The following is a 21,419-nucleotide window of genomic DNA, read 5'->3' on the forward strand; positions in this document are numbered from 1 at the left end:
CCAGCAACTTCATCAAACTGGAAAGATGTAGGTATATCTGAAAGCCTATCAGTGGATAAGACTGATTTACATTGTAGAAAACAATTCAGGAGCTGAAGCAGCTTTTATTGAAGTATCTTTTACTCTAAAACCAAACATTTCACTCACCCGAGTGTGATACAGGCCTCGCGCACCACCTGCGAGCGCAGATCTTTAGCCGAGAGTTTGAGCGGCCCCTCCAGCTGCCGTAACTGCTGCAAAAAAACATCGTAGTCGCTCGCGCCGGCCAACAGCAGAGAACGAACCTTTTTCAGCTGTAGATAAACAAATCAATGGGTCAATGATCACATTCAAATAACATGACCCCATAATACTGGACTGATGTGATAATGACCAGTTTGATCGTACTTTACAAAATAAACATGTCAAAATGGTCTTGCATCATTCTGAAAGGCTCTATTTTGTACGGAAGCTGAGAAACAAAAATCTGAATTGTGAGGTATAAACTCAGAATCGAGATATAAATAAAAAATTTAGATAAATATACTCAGAACAGAGATATAAACTCAGAATTGAGACATAAACTCAGAATTGAGACATAAACTCAGAATTGAGATATAAACTCAGAAATGAGATATAAACTTAGAAATGAGATATAAACAGAATTGCGAAATATAAACTCAGAATTGCGAAATATAAACTTAGAATTGAGATATAAACTCAGAATTGTGAAATATAAACTTAGAATTGAGATATAAACTCAGAATTGAGATATAAACTCAGAATTGCGAAATATAAACTCAGAATTGAGATATAAACTCAGAATTGCGAAATATAAACTCAGAATTGAGATATAAACTCAGAATTGCGAAATATAAACTCAGAATTGAGATATAAACTCAGAATTGCGAAATATAAACTCAGAATTGAGATATAAACTCAGAATGCGAGATTTAAACTCAGAATTGAGATATAAACTCAGAATTGAGTTATAAATTCAGAATTGAGATATAAACTCAGAATTGCGAAATATAAACTCAGAATTGAGATATAAACTCAGAATTGTGAGATATAAACTCAGAATTGTGATATAAACTCAGAATTGTGATATAAACTCAGAATTGAGATTTAACTCATAATTGAGATATAAACTCAGAATTGAGACATAAACTCAGAATTGAGACAAACTCAGAATTGAGACAAACTCAGAATTGAGATATAAACTCAGAATTGAGATACAAACTCAGAATTGCGAAATATAAACTCAGAATTGCGAAATATAAACTCAGAATTGAGATATAAACTCAGAATTGAGATATAAACTCAGAATTGAGATATAAACTCACAATTGAGATATAAACTCAGAATTGAGATATAAACTCAGAATTGAGATATAAACTCACAATTGAGATATAAACTCAGAATTGAGATATAAACTCAGAATTGCGAAATATAAACTCAGAATTGAGATATAAACTCAGAAATGAGATATAAACTCAGAATTGTGAAATATAAACTCAGAATTGTGGAATATAAACTCAGAATTGAGATATAAACTCAGAATTATGAAATATAAACTTAGAATTGAGATATAAACTCAGAATTGAGATATAAACTCAGAATTGAGTTATAAACTCAGAATTGAGATATAAACTCAGAATTATGAGATACAAACTCAGAATTGAGATATAAACTCAGAATTATGAGATATAAATTCAGAATTGAGATATAAACTCAGAATTATGAGATATAAACTCAGAACTGAGATGTAAACACAGAAATGAAATATAAACTGAGATAGAAATCTTGTGGCAGAAACGGCTTTCCATAATTTTGCAACAATGACCATTTGACTTCACATTTCCCTTCTTACTAAACAACTGAATAAATGATGGACATTAAATACTGATTTGAGTTTAAATTATTTGTTGATTATTTTTATATTACGTGAGAAGAAAGAAAACGAGAGACGTGAAACTAGCACAGCTATGTATAAAATCACTGAAACAATAAATAATTATATGGTTTAGAGTCATTATACACAAATACATGACCACAGAATGATGCCATCGACCAATCACAATCAAGTATTCCAGAGAGATGAGTAACATGCAGCCATTTTATTCCATTATAAATGTGAAATCACTCACTGCAGCTACTCGCTGTTCCCAATCGTGTTTGTCATCGGACAGAATTTCTCGGATCTTGTTCATGGAGTCCTCGAGCTCTCGAGGTGAGTAAATCTGTGAGTGAAACAACAGCGTCATCAAACTCACTGAACACTGGCATCTGTCCAGAGATCTCTAATGGAAAACCACTGAATGCAGAGTCCAGGCTGACACTCCACATTACAGACGTTATTGCTGAGGTATTGATGATTCCTTGAGTTACTGACACACAGATGCATTTGGATGTAGCTCGGGGTCAGTTATTGTACAGTATTGTATGTTACTGTTTGTTACATGTATTTGTAAATTTGGGCTGCCTATCTTGGCCAGGACACTCCTGCAAAAGAGATTTTAATCTCAGTTAGTTTTCTTTCCTGGTTTAATAAAGCTTAAAAAAAAAAAAAGATTTATAACAGCTGTTTTCTATGTGAATATGTATTATAATATAATTTATTTCTGTGATGCGCAGCTGTATTTTCAGCATCATTACTCCAGTCTTCAGTGTCACATTATCTTCAGAAATCATTCTAATATGATGATTTGCTGCTCAAGAAACATTTCTGATTATTATCAGTGTTGAAAACAGTTGTGCTGCTCAATATTTTTGTGGAAACTGTGATACATTTTATTTTTCAGGATTCACAGATGAATAGAAAGTTCAAAAGAACAGCATTTAATTGAAATGGAAATCTTTTGTAGCATTATAAATGTCTTTACTGTCACTTTTGATCAATTTAATGCATCCTTGCTGAATACAAATATTAATTTATATAAAAACTCTTACTGACCCCTAACATTGTTGAACATATAAGCGTTACGAAGCCTACTAATGCTTACCTGTACGGCTGGCACATCTTCAAAGGCATGGATGAAGTCTTCTTCATCAACAGCACCGGCACCAGAGCTCTCCTTACCTGATAAGAACAATCAATATGTCCAGTCAGTTTTAAATATATATTTAATATTTAATATGTAATATTTTTATTATATATATGTGTAAACATTTTTTAAATATTTTCTTTATTTAAAGTTTTATTTTTATTATGTCCAGTAAGTTTTAAATATATATATTTTATATTTAATGTTTTTTATTTATTTTATATATATATATATATATATATATATATATATATATATATATATATATATAATATATATAAGCATTTTTAAAATATTTAATTAATATTTATTTTATACATATTTTATTCTATACAAAATAACATTTTATAATATTTCTTTTATTGTATATACAATGAAAATAAAAAAATAAATTTTAAAAATTGTATAATTTAGCTGTAGCTATATTTACAGCCTCAATTAAAACACACTTAAAATATAAGAACATATATCTAAAAATATATATATTAGATATACGTTCTTATATTTTAAGTGTGTTGTAATTGAGGCTGTAAAGATAGCTACAGCTAATAAGGCAGCACGGCACTGAAATGCTTTATTACTTTTATAACTGAAAAACTGGAACACTAGATCAGAAGACACAAGCAAAACCATTAATTTCATAAAAATAGCATAATAACAGTCAAAGGTCTGAGATGCAGGTTGTTGACCTGAGCTCTTGGTGCTGGACGCAGAGCTCGGTCTGCGCATGGATCCTGTCCGCCGCACCGATGACGCTCCTTTAGAGGTCGACGAGGAACGACCTCCATCCACCGATTCGTCATCATCGATGCTCTTATCTGAGGATTGACAGGGAAAACACAGTTTATATATTATTATACTACGGGGCCATTGAATGCTTGAATCTGATTGGCTGACGAACATTCTGAGGTGTGCAATTATTTTCTGGGGAACGCACGGCGAACGTAGTTCCAGGCAGCTCTCTTGACCACATTACAGTTCCATATCACTTCACATAGTAAAACTGTAATAATGGTCACGCGGTTTGCACAGAAAGGTGTTGTCAGCGCTGCCCTGACGATTTTATCAGTTAGCCTATACAGTGTAGCAGCTTAAAGGCTACACATGACATTTCTCACTAGTGATGTAATAACAGCGCTGTTTAGAGACGCTGCAGCAGAAGAGTGTTTAGAGACGCACAGAGGTACGTTAGCCTAATTAACACAATCTCTCTCTCTCTCTCTCTCTCTCTCTCGCTCTCTGTGTCTCTGTCGCTCTCGCTCTCTTTCTAATAACTTCATTAATAACTGCATTAGCATGCTATCAACGACTCAAGCCTCCATTACCAGCTTTAAAATGACGTTTTGTAACCAGCAAAAGAGGCACTGGATGAAATAATCCTACTCACAATAGCGATTTAAGTTCAAAAACCAGACGAATCCCTTTAAATATATCATCTGATCGATGTCTTGTGGTGTGGTAACCACAGTATAAGCAGAATACTTGATGACGGCTCGTTGAATTATTAGAAAAATACTGCACATCTGAGGTGGTGATGTGGCCACGACGCGAAGCGGAGTTGTCATAAATATTTTGACTTTTTATATTGCCATTTTAATTTTAATGCAATTTCATTAGTATTAGTATTATAAAGATTTTATTAGTGGGGTTTTTTTTAAGTTTAAAGGTTTTAAAGGGAAATTTGTAGAAGTAATTGTATTAATAAAATTTTTATTTTGGGTTTTTATTATTTTTATTAGGTTTATATATGCTTTTTTTCACATACACATATGTGACCCTGGACCACAAAACCAGTCGTAAGTCAGTTTTTAAGTAAGTTTTCATTGATGTATGGTTTGTTATGAGGACAATGTTTGGCCGAGATACAACTATTTGAAAATCTGGAATCTGAATCTAAATATTGAGAAAATCATCTTTAAAGTTATTCAAATGAAGTTCTGAACATCCTGATATTACACTGCACCTACAGACTTCTGATTAGGGGTTGGATTATTGTTGTCAACAGGCCAATCTTGAGTTACCACAGCGCATTTTTTATTGTTATCGGCATCGGCCATTTTCAAAACCGATTTGCCGATAAAACCATTTTATTTTGAAATGCGCGATCGGGCACTGATCCAGCCACCTCAGTCAGAGCGCACCGCGCTGTGGCCTAGACTAAGCCCCGCCCATCGTCCGTCTGATTTGTTGGGAGTCAGGAGCCTGGCCAATCAATACGGCTGGCGCGGCTGGAAAAAATGTTCCGCTCTCACACCGAAAGCACAGGAGCTGTTTCAGTGATCATCATCACACATCAATAAGTTATCTCTCGAAGGTAAGAATGCAGTAAACGTTCCTGAAGTTGCAATAAATCGCTACACTGAAGTTGCAAAACACCTAAATATAATCGATTTATGATGACAAGCCCCGTTCAGTTATTATACTGTGAATTGCCGGTCAATGTCCGTCATTGCAGTGATATGCTTTAACGGATCATCACATCAGTGCTGAGATAGTGAAACTAAAACCTTCTTCTCTCACCATTCGGCCAACTTAACGTTGTATTGTGAATAGATTATCAACACGAATTAATTCACTCACGTCTGCTGCGTTTTTTTTTTTTTTTGTGTTGTTCACATAGCTTCACTGAACAGCGTCCGTTCCGTTAGGGCTCTTAGTCAAAAAAAAATTCGCATATTTGGAGAAATATTGCTTTATTCTAACATGATTGCAAAATAATTTATCATACAGATTCAGAATTACCATTATGCAATTTTGAAGAGCTGAAAGGGCATCAAGCGCGAGCTCTGACGCCCTGACGCGACGCGAGCTCCCTATTCCTGATTTAGTTATCTCCGCGGCCGCGCTCTCTCATTTGACTAATAATCAGGGTGCGATTTGCCGGGGGGGATGGGGGGATTTCCCCCCTTCTGGTCTATGCATCCCTGCCTCTGCTGAATAACTTTTATCCCCGGTGGGGATAAAAAAATCATGCAAACCCGCTCTGACGTCCAGATCTGAATCAAATGATTCGCGATACGCGATCCGATTGAAGCGCATCGAAACAGTGAATCATTTTGCGACGCAATGGTTTAACTGATTCGGAGTTTCAAAAAGCTCCGTTGTGTGTTCTTTGCTCGCTTTCTCGATGTAATTTGTTGTTTGAATAACAGTGGACATTAAATCATTACAATTAATAGGCCTAACGTAGGCTTACAATGTTTTTATTAAACTGAGATCACACTAAATACAATTTCCGTCGTATTAAAAACATTTCATAAAATCTTTCAAAAGCATCCCCCCTCTGTTTATTTCACAAATCGCACCCTGCTAATAACCCTATGCTAATAACGTAAATTGTCAATAATCTCACATTGCACGTTTCTGGATGACGCTGTCCTGTATACTTCCTAGTTTGTATCGCCGTGATAAACAGTCAAAAAAAAAAAAAAAAAAAAAAACACTATTACATTATGGGTTGTGTGTGATTTTAATGCAATTCTGGGTTGCAAATAAAATGCGAATATATTATAAAAAAAAAAAAAAAAAAACACACACACACAGAAAATATAACACACACACACACACACACACACACACAATATATATATATATATATATATATATATATATATATATATTATATATAGATTACATTTATTTTCCATTATTTGTTCATTTGTTGCTGTTTAAATTTGCTTTAAGTTTTACTTATTTTACAGAATGCTGCTGATGGATGCTCCCAGCACTTTTTATGTTTGTTGTTATTATTAATATTAATGTTGTTATTATGAACAGTTCTCAGAATTAAAGATGTGTTAAAAATAATTTAAAGAGAGTCTTTGTCAGATGCCTTTTTATTCTTAATTTTGACATTAATTTGCATTTTTACACTAGACACATATCGGTTCAAAATATCGGTTATCGGTCTCCTTGATCTGTAATAATCGGTATCGGCATCGGCCCTGAAAAATGCATATCGGTCGATCCCTACTTCTGATGTGCTGTGTGTGTGTGTGTGTGTGTGTGTGTGTGTGTGTGTGTGTGTGTGTGTGTGTGTGTGTGTGTGTGTGTGTGTGTGTGAGTGAATCTGAAGGACGTCACCTCCTTCACTCAGCAGCTCAGGAAACCCTGGCAGAGCCGCTCACGTGAGGAAACATCACCAAAATCTGCCAGACCAGCGATCAATCGCCATGAATTATTTATACACACACACACACACCCGACCTTATTCATCATGCATTAGTGTCAACACCTCTCTCCCACAATCCTTCACTGCAAACAGCCCTCTAACACGCTCCGAACTACTCCAGAAACCTCCAGGGAAACAAACACGTTCATCCAGACATCTAAACCACAAACATCTATTATTCTTACATAAAAAAACAGACTCAAACCCTTCTCTGACCCCTAAAAGAGAACTTAAACATCATTTGCTTAATTTATGATTTAAATCATGACATCAAAATGATGTTTCAAGCAATTTCTGAGAACAATTTTGTCTGCAAACACACATTTGTACACATATCCTTGTTTTTACACAGAGAAAATGACATTTTCTGTCCTCTAACCCGCACAAACAATTTACATATTTTAATTAATACATTATTTTACAGGTTTTTTAAGCATTTTCCACTGAAAGTTTCCATGAGGAAGGTTGTGAGGACATTTGGTGACCATAAATTAATTAAATGATTTAGAAAATATACTAATTATGCAAATTTTAATATAAAAATATAATATATAACATAAAATTTAAATCTAAAAATATATAATCAATACTAATAAAAAATAAAAATAATATTTCTTTTTTTAAAATAAAAAAATATATTTTTTGGTCTAATTTTGAGTAAAATGAAAAATAATAAGAAAAAAAGACTTTTAATTAAAATATCTTATTTAAAATGTTTCAAAAGCATAAAAATAAAAATAGAAAAGGATATAGGCAGACTAATAATTAATAATAATAATGCTATTTCTAGAGACAACTGCAAAAACACATTTATTCTTATATTTTGTATATTTTAATGAATATGTTATTTTATGTCTATTAAGCATTTTCAGTTGAAAGTTTTATAATGCAGGTTACAAGGACATTTTGTGCCCATAATTAGTAAATAATTTAATTAAATAAAATAATTAACAAAATATTACTGAAATATTAATATAAAATATATAAAATATGATTTTAATATAATAAAATTGGTCCAATTTGGTGTAAAATGAAAAAAAAAAACACATTTTAAATATCTTATTTAAAAAAAAAAAAAGCTTAAATATAGAGAAGGCAAGTCAAAAGGATGGAGGCAGTCTAATATGCCATTTCCTGTCTACAAACACACTTTTGTTCTTGTTTTTACGCTGAGAAACTGACACTTTCTGTCCTCTAACCCTCACAAGGCATTTGCATATCTTAAAGAATACATTATTAATGTCTATTAAGCATTTTCAGTTAAAAGGTTCCATAATGCAGGTTTTGAGGAGGTTTATGAGGACATAAATGAAGAAAAAACACACTCATGCGGTGATTGGATCTTTTTGTAGCATTTATTAGATTTGATGAGATTTAGGGAAGAGAGACAGACAGATGTGAGTCTCTGTCACAGAGAGATACAGCTGCGTGTCTCTGTCTCTGTCCCTCCGCTCATGCAGTGCTCAGACAGTGAGATGCTTACAGGCGCAGATCCTCCGGCACACCAGCTTCCTCAACATATCGTCACGCTTTCCCACGCTGCCTCATTCTGACACAGCCTCCAGCGGCACGCGACCCCTCCCTGTGAGTGTGTGTGTGTGAGTGTGTGGAAACTGGAGCATGCTGGGATGAGCTATTACTGATGAAGCTCCGCCCACATCTCTGGGTGGAGGAGGGCAGGGGGAGGAGCCTCGCACATGGGCTGTGTTCAGAATGGAATACTAGCATACTGCTCACTGCATGCACTGCATACTGTAGTTTTAGATCGTATGTGAAACAGTATGCAGTATGTTTAATTCAGGGGGCGGCGATCCAAAAATTAAAATTAATTAAATCATTTAATTAAATAAATACTATAAATAAAAAAAGTTATTAAAATGTTAATATTAAAAAAATAAATAAAATAGAATTTCATATAAAAAAATATAACTTTATGAATAATGCTATTAAAATATTTTTTAATAATAATATTTTTGGTCAAATTTAGTGTACATTGAAAATAAGATAAAAAGACAGAATTAAAATATTTAAAAATAAAAAGCATAAAACAGAATAAGAGAGAAGGCGAGTCAAAAGGATGGAGGCAGTCTGCAGTAATAAACAAACAAATAATTAAATACAAATGAATAATAATGCATATTAATGTGTATATTGTAATAGAAAAATATATCTAAATAAGTGCTGTTAGATGATTAATCGCAATTAATTGCATCCAAAATAAAAGTTTTTGTTTACATGATATATGGGTGTGTACTGTGCATATTTATCATGCATATATGCATATATATATATATATATATATATATATATATATATATATATATATATATATATATATAATATACAGAAGAAAATTTTTACATTTGTATATGAAATATATTTATATATAATAGAAATGATATGAATATAAATATGTACATCTAAATATATGCAATTTTATTCAAAATATATACTGTATGTGTGTGTGTGTATTTATATATACATAAATATACACAGTACACACACATATATTATGTAAACAAAACCTTATATTTTGGATGCGATTAATCATCTGACAGCGCTAATCTAAATATATATTGTAATAAAAAGATATATAAATAACAATAACAATAAATAAATAAAGATTACAAAAAAGTTAATTAAAAAGCTGCTAAAAAAAGAACCAATTTTGTGTAGAATTTCTTAAAATACAAAATGAAAAATTATAAGATAACATTTTATTTAAATAAAAACAATAAACATAAAATATGATAATCACTGAAGCCTACACATGGGATTGGCTGACCTGTCTCTAGAGGGCGGGGTCGGAGAAGAAAAGAAGTGTCAAAAAGAAGGAAAGAAAGAAAGAAAGAACTAATAAATAATTCATATTTTTAAAATACTAAAAAATATATATATATTTTTTAATATATAATTATTATTATAAGCAGCAATAGTTTAAACATCTAAATATCTAAAAACATTTACAGTCTGATCGAATAATAAACAAAAAAGGGAGACATTAGATATTACTGATGACATCAGTCCTGGATTATTCATCAGATCAGTGCTCTTACACACACACACACACACACACACACACACAGACACACACACACACAAACACACACACACACACACACACACACACACACACAGAGTCATCCAAACAGCTGACTGCATCCGCTCATGACTCTGGCTGAATCACACACTCATCATCATCGCTGACAAACACACCGTCACACACTCACCAGGTTAACCAGCAGATAATACAGCACAAAACACATATATTTAATTAGTTTTGGAGTTCAAATTCATAACACATATGAACCACTTTGTATGAGATTAAACACATCACTATTTATAACCCTTACTGGTTAAAAACATTCAAATGGAGTATAAAAAATAATAAAAGCAAATAATCAGAGCCCTGTTATAAGTCGAAATGCAAAATAAAATAAAAAACGGATTATTTTAGAATATTTTAATTATTTTAATTATTTTAAAATATTGTGATAAATTTCAGATAATTTAAAAAAAAAACTCACATTTCACCAGCAGGGGGCAGAACACTAAAACTAATGAGCTGGTACTTTGTGTTACGGAACATCTTCTTTGCTCATTTTATTTAAATCATTAAATAGAGTTAAATTATTAATGGAGAATTAGAAAATGATGGGGCGTTACGCAACCAAACACAAGCCTAACATTCAATATATGTGATGTGGTTTACAGAAAATTTATCAAATATGTCTAATAATATCAGAAGAAATACATAATATAGGCTCCTAAACAAGATTGTGTCTCTGTGAATGTTTCATATGGCACTTTTGATGACAGGAAAACTTTATAAAACCGAGTTTTATATACGGCACAACTGATAATGAACATTGACACTGCTGTCTCTTTAGTGCTAATTTGCAGCAATAATCAGATTTGTTTTATAATTGATTAATTTAACATACTGTAATTAATACTGTTAATTTTTAAATGTTTATTACTGTGAAGCTGCTTTTTTGTAAAGTCATGATATCATGACAAAATACACATATAATACATGTATCCAGGCTGATGAGATGCACACATAATTTAATATATACATTAAAAAAAACATTTAATTTTAGTTAAAGTTTTAGCATTTTTGTTGTGTTTTTGTCACTTTTTTAATATGTCTACATACTGTAGGTTTTATTATGTTTTAGTTTTAGTTATTTTAGTAATTTAAATTTAAGTAACTTAAATTATAAACTTAAAATTTAGCTACTTAAATTATACAAAAAATTAGAAATGCTGCTTTGGCAACCTTTCTACTTGATTTTGTATTTTATTTCAGCATTCAACAATAACCCATTCTAACCGAAAATACTGCACAATTTATAAATAGAAAAGCATTTTTCTCATCACATTAGAAAGAATTTAATTTAGATCTACTTAACTGTCCTAAAAAAATAAAGTCATAATGGAAACATTTGAATGGTCCTAATTATAGGCTTCATTTTATTCATGCAAAACATAATTTCATTTGATTTTATGGTGAATGATGATAGATTTTGCTCCGTATCTGCGTGTGCATTAATACATCAAACAAAATAATCCTTCTCCCTCCTTCGATGCAAAAACACACAATATCTGAGCAATGGTGCTCATTTTTCCTCCAAATCACTCTCTAACCTACTTAAAGTGTTGCGTGTGAAGTGACGAGTAGCTGGACCCACCAAAGGTGAAAAAATGTCCTATTTGAGCTGTGTGTCTAATCCAAGCTGCTTTTTTTTCCTTTTCTGCGGTGTGTGTGTGGGCTGATCTCAAAACGTCCCACACACACTTTTCACTCTTACTAAACACACACAAGATGCTGTAAACACAGCGAAATCCCTTCAGCGTTTTTCTATCGAGCACACGCTTTCATTAAAACGGCGTTGAGACCGTCTTAAGCTGCACAGGCCTCTCTCTGTGATTCACATACAGACTTCTGTTCATCAGCATGTTAATTGGCAGCTGAGAAACGCAGGACAAAAGCAACATTCAGTCTCATTTTCTGTTCATTACAGTTACTGAAACACTAATTATTAACCGATTTTATGGTTGTAAAGTCAAGCATCACTAGTGCTTATTTAAAGTGTTTCACTAGTTAACAGTAAACCGGTTACCTCACCTGAATATGTTCATAGATTTGTGTTGGATGTTATACCATATTTGGAATGGAAATATGGATATTTTATTTGTAAACATTATTTTTATTTTTTTCGGTCTCTATATACTTGTCTAAGTCCACTTTGAATAAAGAAAAGAGAGGTTTAGAGCCAGTAAACTTTTTTTGAGAATGTGAAATGTAGCCAACAGCAATCACAAATTAATGATGTAGCTAATATTCTACAAATATATATTCTCTTTAGAGTATTCAAATAATCCAAAGAAAGAATCTTCAAAACAAAAAGAAAAGCCACTTATGCTCCAATTGGATGGTGTATCGCAGATTCAGATCAGAATTTTGCGTTTTGTTACTCATTAGATTCAGATCGGAGCTTTGCGTATCGAGAATCATTAGATTCAGATCGCAGCTTTGCGTATCGAGAATCATTAGATTCAGATCGGAACTTTGCGTATCGCGAATCAATAGATTCAGATCGGAACTTTGCGTATCGCGAATCAATAGATTCAGATCGGAACTTTGCGTATCGAGAATCATTAGATTCAGATCGGAGCTTTGCGTATCGAGAATCATTAGATTCAGATCGTAACTTTGCGTATCGAGAATCATTAGATTAAGTTCGGAGCTTTGCGTATCGCGAATCATTAGATTCAGATCGGAGCTTTGCGTATCGCGAATCATTAGATTCAGATCGGAACTTTGCGTATCGCGAATCATTAGATTCAGATCGGAACTTTGCGTATCGCGAATCATTAGATTCAGATCGGAACTTTGCGTATCGCGAATCATTAGATTCAGATCGGAACTTTGCGTATCGCGTATCATTAGATTCAGATCGGAACTTTGCGTATCGCGAATCATTAGATTCAGATCGGAACTTTGCGTATCGCGAATCATTAGATTCAGATCGGAACTTTGCGTATCGCGAATCATTAGATTCAGATCGGAACTTTGCGTATCGCCGAATCATTAGATTCAGATCGGAACTTTGCGTATCGAGAATCATTAGATTCAGATCGGAACTTTGCGTATCGTGAATCATTAGATTCAGATCGGAACTTTGCGTATCGTGAATCATTAGATTCAGATCGGAACTTTGCGTATCGAGAATCAATAGATTCAGATCGGAACTTTGCGTATCGAGAATCAATAGATTCAGATCGGAACTTTGCGTATCGTGAATCATTAGATTCAGATCGGAACTTTGCGTATCGTGAATCATTAGATTCAGATCGGAACTTTGCGTATCGAGAATCATTAGATTCAGATCGGAACTTTGCGTATCGCGAATCATTAGATTCAGATCGGAACTTTGCGTATCGAGAATCATTAGATTCAGATCGGAACTTTGCGTATCGCGAATCATTAGATTCAGATCGGAACTTTGCGTATCGCGAATCAATAGATTCAGAGATCGGAACTTGCGTATCGCGAATCATTAGATTCAGATCGGAACTTTGCGTATCGCGAATCATTAGATTCAGATCGGAACTTTGCGTATCGCGAATCATTAGATTCAGATCGGAACTTTGCGTATCGTGAATCAATAGATTCCGATCGGAACTTTGCGTATCGCGAATCATTAGATTCCGATCGGAACTTTGCGTATCGAGAATCATTAGATTCAGATCGGAACTTTGCGTATCGTGAATCATTAGATTCCGATCGGAACTTTGCGTATCGAGAATCACTAGATTCAGATCGGAACTTTGCGTATCGTGATTCATTAGATTTAGGCCGGGACTCCGGTGCAGGTTCGTAAATCATTTGTTTAAGGTCGGAACTTTGGAGGGAGTCCGTGAATCTTTTGATTCAGAACGGCACTTCACGAATCATTTGATTTAGATCAGATTTCTTTTTTTTTTTTTTTTTGAGCTTTGGAGCGCGTTAATGATTTATTTATTTTAGGATGTGAAATTTAAAAAAAAAAGAAGAAAGTATACACAAATACAAATTCCTTTTAAAAAAAATTAACCGTGGTTTTACTATAGTAAAAGTGTAGTAACATTGTTTATTTTTCTTTTTTTCTTCTTTTTTTGAGTAAAACCATGGCTTCCAAAGTTCGCTTGTTATGATTTTCAGTTTTAGTTTTAAAATTTTCAGAAAAATGGGTCTTTAATATCTTTGCATTAACTTGATTACAAAAATGTTTTTTAATCTGGGATCAAAACAGCACTATGTTAAGAATAGGTCTATATCTTAAGAACTACTCAGACAACTCACAGTTAGCCAAAGGTTTATCGGTTTAAATCTTCTCTATTCAATTAGAGCAATCTATGTTTTTATGCAACTTAAATTTGTTTTTAATTTGCACTTTATATAAATGTTAGTCATAAAATCAGAGAGCGTCTCCTCAAAGACAGAAACCTGTGAATACAGGTGAAAACAAGGTGATAACAGGAATATTTTGCTCAAGAAGAGCCTCAGGTGAATGCGAGAGCAGCTAAAGCCATCAGAAATTAAAAAGGGTGCCAGAATATCAAATATTAAGTCGATGATCATAAATACTTCAGAGCACTTCAGACACCTGAGACGCGGCTCACAAACTCACAGGAACCCAACGCCACAAAACAAGCCATTAAAACAGCATTAATATGCTAATGATGCTGATTTCAAGTCATTTGCAGCCTATAAACGGAAGAAAAAAGAGAAACGAGATGAGCTCGAGACATTCAGAAGATGCAGAAATGAAAGGGACTAAAAGACCAAGCCCTGAACACTTGATCCTCACATGCATTACATGCAACAAACGTCTTCAATGCACCTGCAGCGCTCTACTGAAACACGTTCACATGATCTTACCGTCCCCTGCTGTCATGACGGATGCTTGATTTGCAGTAATGAAGCTCTGCTCTGTGTGTTTCTCTAGTCTTGTGACTGAACACACACACACACACACACACACTGCTCTCGTCTCCAGTGACTCCCTCTCTACTGACCTCACTCGCATTTAAAGGAATAGTTCACACAAAAATGAACCAGAAACTGATGATATTTTTGAATCAGAGCTTCAGTGATTCAGTCTGTTCTTCATATAAAACCATCATATGATTTCAGAAGACTTAATATAGAGCGTGAGTCATGTGGAGAACTATTAATGAATCTTTGCATGAAATATACTAGAAAAGTTTGCATATGTGTTTTTTTGTGTTCATATCCAGTTTTATGACTCATATAATCTGATATTGTGAGACCATGAAAGAAACAACAGCTCAATTTAAAATATATATATATATATATATATATATGTGTTGTGTGTGTGTGTGTGTGTGTGTGTGTGTGTGTGTGTGTGTAATTTGCTGCAGATGCTGAAATTTATATGACAAAATTCATATAAATATCATAATGTACTGTAAATGTAAATCAGTGAGATCTTCTAACAGTATAGCAGATAATTACACAAAATGATAAAAAAAAATAAATAAATAAAAAAAAGTTTTTAGTAAAGGAATAAAATTGCAAATGCTTTAAGACCCTCAAATTACACATTATTTATATATTTATTTTTCAGATTTTTTACATTTATTTTTTAAGAGATATAACCATTTTAAAATAATGTTACACATTTTGCCTTCGGGTTATTTTTTACCCTTGTATGTATGAAGTAACATTAGGTGTCAAAAACACTTTTGAAAAATTAACTATGAAGTTATATTAGAGTCAAAAACTATTTGTTTGTTTTTGTTTTCCTTTTCATCATTCGTTACTGAAAGTGAAAGTTTATGCAAGTAAATTAATTTATTTTGTTTGAAAACTTCTCAGAATAATATTTATGTTGTTGTTTTGTTAAAATAAATATGTAGGTTTCAGAAATCTGGACTGTTTTTGAGTTAAATTCAAAGGAATTGAACTGAATTCCATTTATTTCCATGGGGTTTATACTGCAATTCTCAGATATATCCCATCAGTGTTGAGGAATTTTTTTTTTTTTTTTTTTTTTGTGGTTTATGTGTAAATTGTTATGTGTAAAGGAATTTCTCAAGAAGTTTATTACTAGTAGTTAACTGTAGTTAACATGCAGTAACAACATGGTAACTTTAATTCAAAAATATATGATTCTATAATGATTCTTCCGGACCCAGAATGTGAAAATAATACATTTTGTGAATGCATTATGAGGGCTAAAAAAATATCAAAGATGAAAACTTGTAGAAAAGACGAGATCAGATGAAGTCAATGTACATTCCACCGTCCCAAACGAAACCAAACCAACACACACACACACACACACACACACTGAAACTGGGGCAGCGAGGAAACAATGGGAACAATCTCACCGGCGAGCGTTTCACACACACACACACAGAAGAAAGCACAGTTTATGTTCCGGTAACTTCCTTCAGCACCTGATAGTGCTTTCATATGTTTTCATGGTGATAGAAAGTGATTTACAGCCACCGGTGTCTTACTACATCACACAGATCATCAATTATAACAAGACTGACTCACCTGAGGACAGAATCATGTTCCCAGACCTCTGGACACCATCAAACCTGCTGAAGATCACATTCAGTCTGAACACAACAGACAGAAGAAAGACTTCATTAGAGCTCACAGTGTCAGTCTCATCAGAAAAGAGCAGAAATCAAACACTGCCACTACTTTATCTGTCAAATATGCAACACAGCAAACAATAAAGTGTTCTTTTTTACTAAATAAATCATAAAGTGATAAACAGCACACAAAAAAATAAAAAAATATATTGATTTATTAAGCACTACATAAAAAAGTAAAAAGTAAAAATTATATAAAAAGTATACAATATCAAAACTGTGAAGTGGTTTGTGCACTGCAAATAAATAAAGAATTAAGAAAATATAAATTAATTACAGTTTTTATTTTTAGAATAACTCATTCAATTTAAAAAATTGTGTTATAATTTTAAAAAGTTAACATTAAATTGTTGTTCAAATTAAAAATAAAAATGTTTCTCAAATTTTAATACATTTTCGAAAGATTACATGTTTTGTAAAACAGGTGTTTTTTGTTTTGTAGAAGAGGGGATTGAAATGTAGATGGTAAAGATTTAAAAAGAAATGATAAAGTATAAAAAGCATACAATATTAAAACATATTAATGTTTTTATGATAACTTTTAAAAAATAATAACATTAAAAATACATACAAATTTAAAAAATTAAATTAAAATTCCATTAAAATTAAAATGATTTTTTTTTAAATAATTGAAATACATTTTCAATACAGTGCATAAAAATGTTTTGTAAAATGTAGATGACACTGTAACAAAAAAAAAGATGAAGAATAAAAAGCACACAATATTGGCACAGTAAATAAGTAAAACTCTTATTAAATTAAATTTAGTTAAAAATAAAAATACATTTTTAATAAAATACATAAAAATATGTTTTGTAAATTGTGGATGACACGTGACTCTGTTATTATTGTGATTTTATTACCGTGACTGCGGCAGCCCCTTCTTCCCCAGATCCACCCTCACTCTCTCCCCCACGTGTCTGTAAATCTCCACCAGACAGTTCATCGCACCGTCCCGAACCTGACCACACACATCCAGTCCTTCATCAGACGCTTTTAACAGTATACACGCTCAAAAACTGTTCAGAAGTGCAGCTCGATGCAAAAAAATTTCTTAAGATGCCAAACATTTGCAATCTCCATTGCATCGTGTTATCTATATAGTGGCATGTTAATATGATTGAATACAGTAAACATGTTATATAATCACATAAGCATGGTATTTCCATCACTATACCACGGTATAGGCACAGTGCTGTGGATGTCAGCAGCAATTCCTGTGATGCCCAGCAGGAGACGCTATAAACCCACTGATCTGAGGAGGAGCAGAACAAAACCCTCTCACCTGACTCGCTGGGTCTCCTAACAGATGACAGATATGAGGAACTATCTTGCTAAGGGTTAAACCCTGAGCTCCGTATCTGCAAAACATCAGAACAAATACCATTTTAAATAAAACTACAATTGGGGAGTTAATACTGAAATTAAAACCATAAAATACATGTGCTGTATGTTCCCTGAAATAAAATACTGAAAACTATTTATTTATTAATTTATTTTATTTTTATTTTAAATAGTTTCCAATGCAAATAACAAACTAAAACTTTAAAAAATTTATAAAAATTATAAAAAAAAAAAAAAAAACTACTAAAAATGACATAAAAATTATTAAAACATCTAAAATCTTTTTTTTTTTTTTTTATTAAAAATCTTAATAAAAACCCTGAATGGTATTAAAAGAACCCAGGTACATACACATTAAGAGTGGCAATAAGGCAAAAGCAAACAGCTTCTCTGCTCCGGATGTTTTTATGTCTGAATCCGGACAGCATTCGGTCCCAAACATACTGCAAACAATTATACTTTTATAAGTTTTAGCCACAATTTCTTTCATATTACACTAAAGCAGGACACTGTGAGTCTTTCACCTGCGGATTGGCCGCTTGGTCCATGATTTTTAACAGAAGCGACTGCGCTTGATCCCGAACCTGGTCCTTAGAGTCACCTAAACGATCAATTAAACTGGGCAGAACTGAAAATAAGACATATTATGAAGATTAGATGAAATTATTAGCATATTGGCACAAAAATGAGTTTCAAATAAGTGATCACATACATAAAGCTTTACAATATTTACTTAAAAAGTGTTACATTTAAAAGAGTACATTTAAATACATCGTCGTAATACATTTAAATATAAAATAGAATTATAATATTATTTTTCTAATATTAATAGAAACATTTTCACCTGTTCCTATTTGTGTTTTGAAGCGTTCCTGTAGTCTGGTCACTAAAGCAGATACTATGTCCATTCCCAGCAGCGCCACCTTAAAAACACCAAAAAATATTCATAGCAAAAAAAAATTAATAATAGCAATAACTTTCATTACAAATGACATTCACTACCATTTAAAAGAGTCTAAACTGCGTTGGAAACCTGGGGCACGTTCAAGCTCACACCGGTGCGCAACGTTTTGCTACGTTTTCCGGGTTGAACGACACGTTTCCTGGAAACGGTGTGCAAGGGTGTGCAACGGGTTTGAGATGCGTTTTCTCTTGTTTGGTGGGTGTGTCAGAAATGTCGGCGCGCACAATCAGCGGCAGCATGTATATAAACCACGCGGTATTAAAGAGACACCTCGCACAATGGGTCCTAGTAAAGTAGTTTACAAATGTGTCCGCTGCAGCTTGGTATATGCAACAATTGAAGACATTAGAAGACATGTTTGCCGTAAGAGTTTTATTTTGAAGTATAGTATATCACCATGATGATGTAGTTGTTTATATTTTTAACTTCATTGCAAGGCAAGTTTATTTATATACCAAATTTCATACACAGTGGTAATGAAGTGCTTTACAAAAAATGAGAATGATATTTAATACAAGGTATTTAAAAATAAGAACTAGAAATAAAATAATTTAAATTAGAATTGATTAGCTACCAGGAGATAAAATAGATGTGTTTTCAGTCAGAATTTGGTAAGATGTGTGTGCTTTCATTCTGGACGGCAAGGGCAGTGACTGTAACATCGAGGGTACTTTGCAGTATTAAACAAGTATTTATATCAATATCATCAGGCTCCGCCGAAATTCTTCAAAAGAACACAGAGAATGGCCTTCTCAGCTGCCATAGTTGCAACGCTTGCGTCATCACAACAGGGTGTTCAACACGCCACCGTTTCCGTTTAAAAAACGTTTTTCAACGTTTTGTCGGGGCTGAACACAGCCCTGTTTTCTGTAAGTCAGACTGTGTATGCAAATCCAAGCAGCAAAGGATTATGGGTAATGTCCACTAAACAGTGTTTCATCGCCAGATATCCACAAGAATAGGATGAGTTTGTGCATATGGATATGGTGCAGTTTTTGGAAATTTATAACCAATTAAACAGTGCTGTATGAAAATAGTATGTGAAATCAACAGCGGTTCCTATCACGTAATTATCTCTTGCACAATTATGCTAATGCTTATGCTGTTTCACACTTAAACACATTTGTGCAATTACATACTGCACAAAAAAAAATGTTTGAGCAATTACATACTGCACAAAAAAAAAAAACTTCATATAAGAAACCTGAAAACTAGATACAATGTTTTTTAAAAAGAGACAAATAATCTTAATAAAAAATGAAATAACTTCATAAAAAAATGATTGCACACTTTATAATGTGTGCAAATTATCATTCAATTAAAATGGTAAAATTAAATAAAATGGAAGCAATAAATGGGTTTTTATTTCCCTTTTTAAATTCAACTTTCAATTAATTAAATAATGAAAATATTGTTTTTAAATTGTGAAAGGCGCTTTTGCCAAGATGCATTGATTTTAAGAATAATTTATATTAATTTGATTTTATTACAGTGGCTGCAGCAGTGCCCTCAATTAAAAGACAAAGTAACAAAATAAATTAAAGACTAATTTAATAACAAAAATAGAATAAGTTATGACTGCACACTTTATGTGAAAATTTGCATTAAATTAAAATGTTTAAAGAAATAATAAAATTTTTATTTATTATATAAATCAATAATTTTGTAGATTCTTTATTTTTTACTATTATAATTATTATTGTTTATTTTATTTAATTTTTATTTTTACTTTTTTTTTTTTTTTTTTTTTTTGCCATGACAGTGATTTTAAAAATATTAATATGATTTTATTTCTGTGACTGTGGCAGTCCTCTCAGTTAAATGTTCAACTTATTGAAAAACTTCAATCTTATTTAAAAAGTAATAATAAAATAATATATTTAAGAAAATAATTTTAAAAAATGGATTTAAAAAAAAAAAAAAAAAAACATGTACACCCTTTCTTCAAATAGTTTGGAAATTCTGGTCACAATTTTAAGCTGATAATGTCAAAATGAAGAGAAAATTAATTAATAAATTAATTAATTCATAAAAAATGTAACAGATTAAGATTAAAAATTTTAATTAAATAAAAATATTAAATTTACATTAATAATTAAATATTTTGACTGCACACTTTATAACACATGCAACACATTATGGCGCTGATTTGAATTAAATATTGTTCAGCTGTAATGTATGCATTAATAGCTACATATTTAAGCATGTATCATGAAAGCCATGGATCTGTTAG

At 32.4% G+C, this 21,419-nt stretch overlaps 1 protein-coding gene across 1 annotated transcript in view; it reads right to left on the minus strand.

Moving 5' to 3' along the window:
* The window catches only part of LOC109045522 (CLIP-associating protein 1-like), a 77,175-nt gene that overhangs the window by 47,298 nt on the left and 8,458 nt on the right, over positions 1-21,419 (minus strand). Inside the window, 10 exon segments of the mRNA XM_042733462.1 lie at positions 148-293; positions 2,130-2,222; positions 2,985-3,061; positions 3,716-3,844; positions 16,775-16,839; positions 17,742-17,839; positions 18,164-18,239; positions 18,574-18,665; positions 18,747-18,850; positions 19,067-19,145. Of these exon segments, the coding sequence (XP_042589396.1) occupies positions 148-293; positions 2,130-2,222; positions 2,985-3,061; positions 3,716-3,844; positions 16,775-16,839; positions 17,742-17,839; positions 18,164-18,239; positions 18,574-18,665; positions 18,747-18,850; positions 19,067-19,145 (959 nt within the window).

The sequence above is a fragment of the Cyprinus carpio genome, chromosome B11 (assembly GCF_018340385.1).
Source record: "Cyprinus carpio isolate SPL01 chromosome B11, ASM1834038v1, whole genome shotgun sequence".
Taxonomy (NCBI): Eukaryota; Metazoa; Chordata; class Actinopteri; order Cypriniformes; family Cyprinidae; genus Cyprinus; species Cyprinus carpio.